Source organism: the organism of the source record quoted next, unplaced genomic scaffold (assembly GCF_019419815.1).
Source record: "Pyrus x bretschneideri cultivar Hongxiangsu unplaced genomic scaffold, Pyrus_bretschneideri_v1 Contig86, whole genome shotgun sequence".
Taxonomy (NCBI): domain Eukaryota; kingdom Viridiplantae; phylum Streptophyta; class Magnoliopsida; order Rosales; family Rosaceae; genus Pyrus; species Pyrus x bretschneideri.
In genome coordinates this window covers 645,670-658,841 of record NW_025999827.1, presented here as the reverse complement: position 1 = coordinate 658,841, position 13,172 = coordinate 645,670, and the positions used below count along the sequence as shown (strand labels likewise).

At 36.8% G+C, this 13,172-nt stretch overlaps 1 protein-coding gene across 1 annotated transcript; it reads right to left on the bottom strand.

Moving 5' to 3' along the window:
• Positions 1–299: 299 nt before the first annotated feature.
• Positions 300–12,928, bottom strand: LOC125473419 (kinesin-like protein KIN-14B). The gene is given in 25 exon segments (XM_048576188.1): positions 300–944; positions 1,244–1,402; positions 1,496–1,636; positions 1,991–2,089; positions 2,782–3,132; positions 3,473–3,546; positions 3,549–3,663; positions 3,800–3,991; positions 4,180–4,399; positions 4,494–4,549; positions 5,111–5,182; positions 5,880–6,068; positions 6,952–7,035; positions 7,037–7,099; positions 7,406–7,579; positions 7,890–8,041; positions 8,340–8,431; positions 8,785–8,946; positions 10,254–10,432; positions 10,546–10,677; positions 11,108–11,214; positions 11,375–11,545; positions 11,740–11,826; positions 12,080–12,203; positions 12,492–12,928. Coding segments are annotated over 25 exon segments (3,918 nt in total). The 5' UTR covers positions 12,759–12,928; the 3' UTR covers positions 300–488.
• Positions 12,929–13,172: the final 244 nt, after the last annotated feature.

Genomic DNA, 13,172 nt, shown 5'->3' with positions numbered 1-13,172 from the left:
GAGGCGGAAGAACAAGAATTCTGTCCCTTGAATGTTCAAAGTTTTGTTGGAAGAACAGGAATTAAGTTTGAAGCTAATACGATAGCTAGGTGGTCCGAAAACGACACGGTTAATACCACATGTTGAACAAGTCCCATGTCCTTTGACACGAGACACGCGTAATTGTTTTTAAAATGGCAATAGCGTTAATGAGTTATATAGCTAGTTAGGAAGTGAGGAATCAGTGCAAGTGATGCTCCCTCCTACGAATCTGGTCATAAAGTCACTCTAACATGTTTAAACTTGCATATGAACCACGATGAAGAAATAGAGAGTCGGTAATATGTTAGTGAGCCAATCACTGACATGCCTGTATACACACCACAACACGAATCAACAGATTACAAATCACAATACGAATTGTTTTGACACCTCAGAATGATAGTATTTGTTTCATACATACATCCGAAACAACACAAACGATGGAGGTCCCAACAGATTTCTACATTTCATGACCTCACATCTTTTAGGACTCCCCCCTTTTCAAGTTCGCCGACTAAATCCCTCAGAGACGGAACTTTCATGGCTAAAGTCCTGTACAGCCTAGAATACCGAGCTCGTGTTCCATCGGCAGTCCTTGCCAAGGCAAGCAAGCTTAGAGCCTCAGGGAGTTGGGAGAATACATGTTTCATCTCCTCCAAGCTCATACTTTCCAGAACAGATGGTCTTGGGACGACCCTGACAACCTCACCACCTTTAGGTTCTTGAATCTTGGCATCTGCTTTAATGACCAGTTCTGAACTTGAGTTTGCTCCACACTTGATGATAAATGGGGTCGTGGAGCCTGTATTGAACTGCAGGACATTCCACTGCGCCACATCGGTTTCAGTATTAACCCCCACGAAATCTGTAGATGGTTTGCGAGCATGAGATTGCTCTTGAAGATCATCTTCTTCAGGAATAGACTGCAAGCAACATTAATAAGATTCAAGGGTGAAGCAAATAAAGGATCAGTCGAAAGCATTAACACATCAACTTTACAAGAAGCATCTGTTACAAAAGAGAAAATAAAGACAAATTATGTTGCAAAATATCCTCTTACCAGATTGTCTCGCAACATAAAATGCTTATATTACATCGTGAATATGGACAACTGATCAGGTTAATTTGTACCAGAACGCGTGGACCATATTCAGAGTCTAGCAAGAGAACATTACCCAGTATCTGTATATCTATATTTATAAGTGTTCAGAATTTCAGATACCTGGATTAGATGACGAGCATCAGCAATTTGTCTTTGTGCACAAGGATGATCAATGTCCAGAAGAGAAGGCATCCGTTCAGCAAGTTCGTCTAGAGATGCAAGCATTAGTTTCTTTTTGTTCTTGCTTAAGGTGCTTACAGACGATTGTCCTATTAAATCCTGTATAAATAAAAAAAAGTAAGATTATATTATCTTGCTTCTAATTTACAAAATCCCAATCATTAAGTATCACACTAGAAGTAAAAAGAGTACCTTGACTTGTTTCAATATGCCATCGAGGGAAATGAGAGATGCTAATCGTGCATCTTCACCAGCAGTGGAAGGATTTTGAATAGGTGGACCACCATCTTCCAATGTCAACAAGGCTACATCACTTCTTATTTGTTGCAAAATCTGATGCAATCAAGAAATCAGCATAATATCCAATAATGGGCACAAGAAGAGAATATCATTTCAGCCAACCAAGTTACCAACACCAAAAATGGAAACATAAAAAGAAGAATTCCAACTCGGATGCCAGTTGCCATTCAGTAATTTCCAAATATATGAAACTCCAATAAACCCGGAGGGCCAAAACTTTTGCTTGCCCTTTTTTTTTTAACGTAGATATTTTAGTAGAATTACATCCTTTTTGTTAGAAGGATTTCTTGCTTTCTGTTGGACGTGCAAATTTTCATCTATGAAGTGCACAATATAGGTAAGAAATACTTTCTAAGATATGCACATATATCAGTAAAGAATGATTACCTTTCTCCTTTTGTGATCAACAGACTCGAGAGCTGATCGCAGTTTTGCAACCTGTGCAGTATCTTCTGCCCCTTCTGATGCCAATGTACCAGCAATATCCTGGAACATGAAAGAAATTCAGAAATCAACAAATAATTCATTGATAGAGCATCACAAAACAAGCTGCATCTTAGATATATATAGTAGAAGTATTTATATTGCATTTCATGTTTAAAGGAAAATAAACATCGTTACTCCAAATTCAACAAGTAAACCACAAAAATGCTAATGGGCATAAATACAACAAAGAGGCTACCAAAAGATGAATAGAAAGACACCAGTATATGGACCAATGTTTTGAAAAACTAGTATTGAGACTAGCCTAGGTGGGTTTTTGGGCAGGGCTATCAAGAAACGCCTTTGCCCAGTGGGAGTGAGCTATAAACTAGCCTAGGCACCTGAGGCGATAGCCTAGGGGTTTGAATTATCATAATTTTTCTTTAAACAGCCCAACCCAAAACGACGTCGTTTTGGGCAGGGTGTTATAAAATTTATGCTAATGTTATATTCCTAAGTTTCTATGAATAGAAAGGTACAGATTTCCCAGTTGCATATTATCAAATTAATTAAGCCCTCAGGCATTTTTAGGGGAGAAAAATCAATAGCAAACCAACTATGTGGTGCTTATTATCTAAGTAATTGGGCCTCCGGGCATTTTATAGGGATCAAAAGCAACACTAAGCCAACCATAATGTGGTGATCTCCGATACCTACTCTACAGTAGTACTAGGCTGCAATAAATCCATGCATACCTTCAAGTGCTGCAATTGAGAACTGTAGACCCGCTTTGAATACTCGGATAGAAGTTGGCCAAGAGCATCTGTATTAGGAGGCACTGCAGCACCAAGTCCAGCCATCCAACCATCCATGATTGCAGTTGAAAGGAGCTCCAACTGACCAGTTGTCCCTCCTGATGCATCCTCTCCAGTAACAGAGAGAAAGTCAAAATTTTCTGCAAGCCAGGATCTAAGTTGGCGCTGGAGCTCACCAGCTGGTGTATGCACAAACAGAGCTGCAAGAGCTTTGTTTGCAACTGCAAAACTTTTTGCTTCTTCATTTATTTCCTTAAGCTTTCCAGCAGTTACCTGCTGCCTTGGAGTATCCTGTACATTTGAATGCTGAGCTGAGTGCTACATTATACAAACCATTTGCAACAAACGAGAACACTAGCAGAAAAAGGTTAAAATTATTAAAGTAGTGTACATATGGGTAGTGAAGAAGCACCAAAAAAGGGAAGAATGAGAAAGAGGTTCACGAAGAAAAGTGACACTTCCACTCTTGTGCTTTAAAATAGATAAAATGGCAGAAGCATAGCTAGATTTTTTTTTCCTCATCCTCGTCTGCCTAGTGCATGCATGTTGAGATTCGCTTTTCTATCCTTTATCCCTTGTTTATATACAGAGAGAGAGAGAGAGAGAGAGAGAGAGAGAGAGAGGACACTACCTGATCAAGTCCTCGTATCTTTGATACAACTGATGAAAACTTTGACTTCTTTTCTGGCTTAAGGTTCACTTTAAGCCTTGGATATGCTCATCAACATAGCGCACAGGAGATCTTCCAGGGCTGTTACCCCGGCTGGAACTTCTACTACGTCCAGTATTAACCTTCTCTAGAAAACTTTCAACCGGAGAAACCTATAACGAAAGAAGAAGAATAAGAAGAAATAATAAGCATTGGCAGCACCCCACGCCGACATTGAGAAAATAACAAAGAAAAAGAAAAAGGAGCATACAAATAAAAAGGTTAGTATCTATTATTTAACTTCATTACCTTGATGGACTGCAGCTCTGGTGATCTAGCAAGCAACGATCTAATATACAAAATTCTAACACGGGATACAAGCATGGTGTCCATTACCCTCTGTGGTTCCATTTTACGAATAAAAGAGAAAACAGCATCTCTTATTTCAGCAAGTATTTCATGCTCCCTAGAAGCCCCTGCTTTAATTACTGCAGCCAGAACCTGTAATTTGTAAAGAGACAGTTAATGTAACAACATCTCAAAGCTGCACGCATTAAGTATATTTACTCTCTCTCCCTCTTTGTCCAGTTTTTTTTTAATTTTATCAGACAAGAAGCACTTCCCAAGAACATCTTCTCTAAAAACTTTCAGTCATTTAAAAGCACTTCCCAAACGAGCCCCAAGCATACCAGCATCAAAAGCTTATTTGCTCCATCCGAAATGGCAGCAAGGCTGTCATGCTGTTCAGGATCAAAGTCATTCAAGGCAGATGTAAGATATTCTCCTGCCGGCGTTGTTTTGACTTTCTCCACACCTGTTTTCACCAAAGCAACAGTACCCTCGGTCCTATCTGCAGCAGCTGCCAGTGATGAAGGAACAACATCCATCGAGTGTCCTCTACTATCATTCCTGTTTTAAATTATTGCAAAGAGAAAGTTTGTTTAAGAAAGGTTTTTCTTTAAGGAAATAAGGGATGTTGAGTTATTTTATTCAAAAGTCTTACCTCACAAGGTCCCGAGACTGAAAATTTAGCGGCCCTTTGGATGATGGACTTGACAACTGAAAATACACACCAACACATTAGAAATTTGTTGATACCCTAAACAAACCACAGTAGTAAAATTGCTTAAATATCACAAATGAGTAAAGGAACCAGCTTATTATCTGACAATAGATTGTGATAGGACACCACACTTCTACAAGCTTGTAAGCTTTTCATAGAATTTTGAACCCCTAAACATTTTCACTCAATCCAATGGCATCATAATAAAGAACAATCAATACCATATGAATAAATGAAACTGTTACAATAGAGTCGGGACTCAGAATGCTAAAGTAAAAAAAAAAAATTCATTGCACACATCTTAAAGTGTTTTTATAACAATAAACACCCAGAATTACATCCAACCACCTGCACTCCACAGGTTTCCATGAATTACTGAATCAAGGAAAACGACGAAGGCAGAAATAAAAATAAGCACATAAGATGCCACAAGGAAATGAGAAAAACCAGAAGAATGTAGCAGATACATGAAATAGCATGTGTAACAATCAGATGAAATAAACTTTTATATTGTGAAAGCGCACAACCACATCAAAAGTGGGATTAACGGAAATTACCTTTGGTGAGCCAGCCAAAGATGTTTTCTCTGTCAATCTATCAAATAACTTTTCATTTTCTTCATGCAACCTCTGGTGAGAGAGAGGGAGAGACGGAGGGAGGGGGAGACAAAGACAGAGAGAGCATTAGCCATCCATTCAGAACACAAATAAGCATATAAAAATGAGCATATCAATTGAAAATGGGAAAATAGATTAAAAAAAAAAAAAAAGAATATTTTCATGCTGGCATGCACAAACAATGACTTGGTACGAGATAACTCATTGTGGAAGAACCTCTTCATAACACAATTTTTTGTTCCCAAGGAATGTGCCTTTGATTTTTTAAAATGACTCATTAAGTAAATATTATTTGAAAAAAAAAAAAAAATGACTCATCAAGACTTTGTTACTTCACCAGTCTAGTTTATACTAGTTTTTACGGTCTAATGGTCTTCATCTTTACATGCCACTAGCAGTTTCTTAGCAAGATCAGTTTGTGTCTATAAATATCAATTTTTTCCTTTGATGGTGTGTCATTATGAGTTAAATTGAAAAGGTTAAAATCTAATCTCTTGCAGGGTTCAAGTCTATGTTGGTTTGTGAACTTGTTGCATGAGAAATGAAAATTCATTTAGATTACAGATAGGATCGATAACAGATGTTCAAACACATGTACAACTAGAGATCTACACAAATATAAGAGGTCATTTAACAATGATCCATTGGCATTAACTTGCAAGTATTATTCTACATACAGAAAACATAGAATTATGGAAGTATTGCACACCTCTATTAATGCGTCACGTTTTTTAAGCTCTTCTTCCAATTTCTTAGTTACTGGAGGAGAATCCATGCCGTCCCCCATTGCCTTGGAATTTGATAGAATTCCAGACCCTGGATCAGAGACTAATGGTGACCGATCTTCAGTGGAATGGAGGGTTTCACTGAGTTTGGACTCGATGCTTTTAATTTTGGCCTGTATCGAACAGTTAATGTTGGACAACACCATGTGGTGCAACATTGCACCGAAAAGTTTCTTGGTTAGGAAGCATAAATGGGAAACTTTCATATTATTACATCGTCCACCAGAGTTCAACCATTTAATATGCGACGTAATTGAAACCTTAAAACATGATCAATCAACTTGACAAGGAAAACGTGTGATAATCACTTTAATGAAGAACCACAATACCAAACAATTGAAACATAAACATTCACTTCAAAACTATGATATCATGAGCAGAGTTAACTATGAAACATATCAAACAATATGCTGACCCAAATACACTTCAAACAATTTAATCACATTCTATTGAAAAATCATATGCCTACAAAACAATGGAGGATTTAAATTTTCTAACCCAAATTTTGAAAGTAGAATGCCATGAAACGACCAATTGCTCGTATGAAGAGTGCTATAAAGAAAATGTCGAGATCTTTCCTTTCTTCTTCACTTGTCACATAAAGCCCACACATATCATCTTAAACTAAATTTCAAGCCTGCACTATGTGCAGATAAATTTCTTAAACTAAAGTTGGCGACTGTGACACAACTCATACTCGTGCATGCTAAACAAAGAATATTACAATGTCTTTTTAGCATGGACTCCTTGTTACATCTTACTGTAACCATGCTGATATGACGTAGATGGGCATGATTATCTCTGTGGGACATTCTTCTAAAAAATCATCTGAAAACATGTAACTCTTTTCTTGAGCACACACTGGCATCAGACAAATATGCAGCATAGATTAAACTGAAAATATGAATGTATACAGTAGTTCCTGAAATTTTTTAATGGAATCACATTGTACTCTAAAACATATAAATGAGAAGATTATGCAGACACGTGACCAACCTGCAAGGCCTGAATTGTAGAATCTCGTTGTTCAAGCTGCACTCTCTGGTCTTGCTCCAACTGTAACAGCTGAGCTACTTGATTTCCTAAGCTGTGCATTTTGCTCCTTTTCTATCTTCTGCTTATCTGCAAGCATCATATTCTCTGCCTGCATCAAATGAGAATATTAAACCAGTTTAGAACCATGCTTACTAGACAAAACCACATTATCATGGTTGAGAAGGAAAATTTATGAAAAAAAAAAAAGAAAATCACTAAATTAGACTACTAGTAACTCTGGAGAAGTTAATTAATTGGAGTGCAAATCCAAGCCGTATTTTCTAACATTTCAGCAAAGGCAGACACATTAAAAGTGGCTTCCAGAACATGTTCAAAGTACACAGGAAGTTTTACTGGCTTCCAGAAACATGCAAGTAAACTAGAAAGCTGTATCAAATTCAGGAAGTTATAAAACCTTTAAATCTGACTGTAACATATCCGATACTTTCCATGCCTTCTGCACTTCATTGAAGAGCAGAACACACTGATCATTTGAATCCTTGAGTGCTTGTTTAAGTCCCAAAACCTCTTGTTTCAGATCTTGACTTTCTTTTTCCTTTTCATATAACTCCTTACGTGCATCATTTGCCTACAAGAATCATCACAAATTAAAATTCAGCAGAAATAAATTCATAATTTTGCTGATCACAGTTCGCTTATCAGCATAAGCTTGTAAGTAGATTGTCTTTCGAAGTGATTCTCACTTGTGTCAGCAAGGTTTTATTAAGGGCTCTGTGCTTCAATTAAAAGCAAGCTTTTTATGTTATTGTTTTTACTATTAGTATATCCAGTTTTAGTTAACAATGTCATGCCTATTCTATTTACTTGCTTTGATGTGCAATGATGACAAAAAAGAAGAAAAAAACTCAAACTGAGAGAGAGAGAGAGAGAGAGCTTACAATATCTCTCCATTTCTTTATCGTATCTCGATTCCCAAGGCTTAGAACAGCATTTCGAGCTCTAGAAGAGAAATTGAGAGATGATAATGTCTCCGACAAATTCGAAGCATTTGGAACGACGTTAACAATCATCAGAGTTTTTGAACTTCCACCTATAGAATTTTTTTTTTGTTTGTTTCAATAAGAACTCAAAGCCAGTTTTCTAACAAGATTGATAAAAGGATTTAATATAAATCAACTGTACATGTTAGCAAATGATAATTCCAGTCAAGCATACAGGGGAAAATAGGGTAATGGACACCACGGTCAATCACAAGTACCCATGAGACAGTTACAAACATATACAACTAGAAAAAGCATTATACAAATTGTTGTTCATTATTTTCCCTTCATCTTGGAATTGCACAGCCAAGATCAGTACTAACATAGACAATAAGGAGAATGGAATACCTAGTGAGTCTGCAAGTACTTTGGTAAGCATTGAATTTTCATAAGGTATAGCATCCTTTTTTGAAGTCAAAGAAGACAACACATCTCCCAACCTACATGCACAGTGTCAAATCAGTAATATTTGAGTACAGGACGGCATGAGTAAATATACAAGACACAAGATAACAGGTTGGCTTCAGCAGCCATGCAAAAACTTTTCAGTATGGATTCAAAAGGAAGCCGATATGTCGTTGTGATTGAACATAAAATGCAACCACCTATGTAGTATCCAAATGTGCATATGTGAAACATAGTTGATCACATGCTAAGAAATTATACAAAATGAAAATTATATACTGCTCATGAGTTCAAAACCAACATGAACCATTCTTTGAATTATAGGCAACCTTGCTGGAAACCAAAACTTACTAAATTCACAAAAATCAGATAAGTCAACGTAACATACGCAGAAAGTGACTTCATGACATGCAGCAAGTCTGTAACGCGCTCACTGCTATCATCTTCGGCAATTAATCCTTCACTTCCAGCCAAGTCAACTAGAGAAAGCTTGCTGTAGGTGTTTTCTCCAGTGATCAAATTGTTATAATATATATGTATCGTGACGATCCTGACAATAGTGAAGCAAGAATCTATTTCAGATAAATTAAAGCGTTGAACAGTTGTAACACATAGGCAAGCATGCATGCAAAAACAAATCACTACACATACTGAACTTCTTTATCTAGTTTTCAAACTTGTTTCAGTATGGTATGGTTCCACTATTCCCCTTTCTCCTAATGTTATAACCCCTTAAAACTGGACAGTTCAGTGGTCTTTTTTCAAGTTTTGAGTAAGTATATGTTTAAGTTCCATCTCGTAGACTACATTGAGTAAGTAAAAGGAAACTATCTAGTCAGGGTTAGGCCACTTGATTGTAGCTTCAACCAAGTCTGGTCAAATGTCAGACAATATTCCACCATGTCAACAATTAACTTAGATAACTTTTCTCCAAAGATGAATTTTTGTTACTTAATAGAAACTGTACAGCAAAGTGGGCAAGTAATTCACCGTTAGTAGAAGTGAAAACAACACTAAATCAACAAACTACATGTATATGGCACTAACACTACAGCTTTCCAATTGTGAACAATATCAGATGGGGATCTGTTTGGAAAAACAGAAGATACATGAGCCTGAAGAGCTGCCCAAAACTTGACCTTCTTCCACACCTCCTCCACTTCCAACTCCCTAAAATCTTCAAAGATACACTGATTCCCTCCTCACCAAATACCCAAATAATAGCCATCACCAGACAACCCCATTTCAGTTTAACTTTTTTTTCCACACCGAAAACCTTAAACTTAATATGTATAAACTATGTAGCTATTAAAAGAAAAGAATTTTAAGTAGATTAAATTGAATAAACAAGTTATATAGCCACTAAAAGTATTTTAGCAGAGGAAAGTGAACAAACAAGTTCAATTTGCTATTAAATGAAGATTGTCTGCTAAAAGTGAACAAACAAGTTCAAGTTGCTATTTAATGAAGATTGTCTTTTTAATCATAGGAAACAAAACTTTTAACAAGTTGAAATAGATCCTTTTTTTCTTTCAGAAAAGGTGTATGAGTTATAATGATCACTTTTGGTACCAAATTAGATGATAATGATCACTTCACTAATTGAGTGATCGCTGAACAGTGATAAGATTAAAACTGTTAAGAAAAACATCAGGAATTGTCATAATTAAAAAGAAAAAAGAAAACAAAATCTCACAGTTTAAGCATGGTGTTCTCATTCAGTAATATGAAGGGACTTCTTTTTAAAAGAAAGATAGAGGTTACCATTTTAACTAAGTTACCAAAAGTATGACTTTACATTAAATACTAGCCATATTAAAAATGTATGAAAGTTTGAGGTACAAAATTGGAACATACAAATGAGAAACATTGAACTTTGATGGATTATTTCCTCGGCTCTGAAATGCAGATTTTAATACTTTAGAGAAGTCCAGTGGGTTGTCAACTTTTTCCTGCACAAGTTCTACAAAGGATTCTGGTGATCCCATTCGAATCTTTGGTAGAGCATCTCCTGATTCTGGGAGTAAATCCCTCATCTAAAAGAAAATGGCAGGGATCCACATCAAACCATCATGAGGTTTCCATTCTCAAAAGCCATTCAAATAAATATAAACTAGAAAACATAAATACTAACAATAACAATAATTACCTGTTCGTTGTAGAGCTCAGAAACTGTAACGGAGAATTTAAATCTTGAAGTAGAAGTGGAATCAGAGTTGGATAAATCAAATAGTTCCTCGAAAGACCGAGCATATAAACCACGATCATGGCTAGATCCTTCCTGAAAGAAGGTTAAAGAAGTCCAAATATCATTAAGCTGGTGGACAGATGAAACAATGATCATGAATTTCAAATGAAAAAACCAAAAAAACAAGTACAGGTAAATCTCTTAGTGTACTAAAGACAAACCAAAAAGGCACGAAACACCCAGAGTGAAAGGCACAACCCACATTGCGCCTATTTAAATTCATGCATTAGTACATTGAATTTCATTTTTATTATGAGGTAACCATTTGAAAGAATTCTCTAGCTTACAGAAAGAAATGCAAAAAACAAGGAAAAGGTCCTAAAAGGTTAAATTCTAACAGTGAAAAATCACTTCTAATATCTTTTCAAAAGGTGAGTATAAACATATATGCATCAGAAATGCATATCACTAAAGACACAAACAAACACACACAGTGAGAGAAAAAAAAGGAAGAGATACCAACCATAGTGTGTGTCTTTCCTGAGTTGGTTTGTCCATATGCAAATATGGAAACATTATATCCATCCAATGCTGATTGTACCAGTGGTTGAACATCATGGAAAAGTTCAGCTGACCGACAAAAAATGTCAAAGATAGTTTAGCAGCAGGCATACTTTAAAGTAGGGAGTATTTTTTTCCACAAAATCAAAGTAGGAGTATATGATTAAAATTTCACATGGTAGAACCACAAAAGAGGTGAAACCCATGAATGAAGAATAGTTATTCTCACCCTGTCCAACATGAGGTCCATAAACTCTGTCAAGTTCAAAATCCTTCTTGGGGTTGGACAGGGCACCATCACCAGTATTGACACGGATATTGTAATCATCAGGATACTCCACAATTGAGGAACCTTCATCCTCAAATAACGGTCTTGTACGACAAAATACCTTTATGTTTCCTGGAATAAAAAAGTCTAGTTAGAAAATACTGCAACAGTACCTCAACAAACTTGGAAATAAAAATATAACTGGTCATGCGTGCATACATTTTTATGTGTGAAGAATGTGTACAGGAGGGAGGGAGGGAGTGAGGGTGAGAAACAGAGAGAGACTGAGAGAATTCCAAAAGAGAAAACTCACAGAAGATGAGTACCTTTGGCTGTCAATAAGTCATTGAACAACCTTCTCTTCTCATTGATGAGCGGAGAAATTCTGGCCTCGGTTTCAAGAGCAAACTGATCTGACATTTTTTTTATGACAAACTTTCAAATCCATCAAGATTATCCAAGAACATGAATAAACCTTACAAAGAAGTAGTAAACAAGTGAGGAATATCAAATTCAAGACTACTCTTGAAGGAAATTACATTCATATAGTTTTCATTTTGTAAGATTTAATATCAAACCCTCTCCCATGAAACCTACTTGGGCCACTTCAAAAAATCCTCCTTGAAAGCAGACCGCACAATCAAACAACATAACCAAATCCCTTACCTAGTTTTCGGGTTTTGTTCGCAAGAACGCCAAGATAACGTGTAGCTCGTTCGAGTTTCGCATTCGAGTATTCGTGCAACTCACTTGCTTCTTGTCTCAACTCCAAGTAATCTTCTTTAGCAAGCTGTTCCAAAGAAGAAGATAAAAAAGGGCACCCAACCTCCTAAATCCAATATAATCTTTACATAAAAACAGAAGCAAAACTTCAGAAGCACCAATGAAGTGATCTACATGAATATGTTTCACATTATACCCAAAGCTTCAATTTTCAAAACCCATTGGCGCTAAACACACACACACCACACTCTTAAAGCACACTAATCACTAAGATTACCACTAATTCAGCTCAAAACTCCATAAATCAAACTCTGAGCCCCTAAATTACAAAACCCAAAATCTCAAAACCCATTACCTTAACTTTATCCTTGAGCTTCTGGAGCTTGGAAGCCACAGCCTGGTTGTTGGAGTTGGAGTTGGCGAGCTCAGACTGAGCCAAAGCCGACGCAGCCGAGATCGAGTATCGCCTAACTAGCGGCGCACCGGGCTTGTAATCGTCGTGATGGTCGAAGCTGGACGCCGCTGCATCCGCAGCCGACGACGACGAAGAAGACAACTTCCTTGGCTCGAAGCCACTGACCTCCCAGTTCCACCTGTTTTTGTTGTTCCTCTGCTCCGCCATTGCCGTCGTAGTCGTTCCCCCAGAAAAACCTAGCCTCCAAAACTGGAAACCCAATTTTCAAACCCCAAAAGAAGCCGAAATTGCTTCTCTGGCTATGGCTTTGGGCTCTGTGGACCTAGAAAATAGAGATCATCTAATTTCTGCCATTTTCTTTTGTATTTTCTTTTTTCCCTCTTTCTTTCCGTCTATATGTGTATTCCCAATATAGAACGAGAATAATTGTGAGGATCTCCTCAAATCTATCCGTTTATCGTTATATATTTTTAAATAAATAATATTTAAAATAATTTATTACAGAACAAGTTTGAAGATTTTCATAACCCTTACAAAAAAAATCCGAAGAAATCTTCATTCCAGGATTGGTCACTCACACATTTTAACACTCGTATTGTAAGATGCACAACAACATAAATA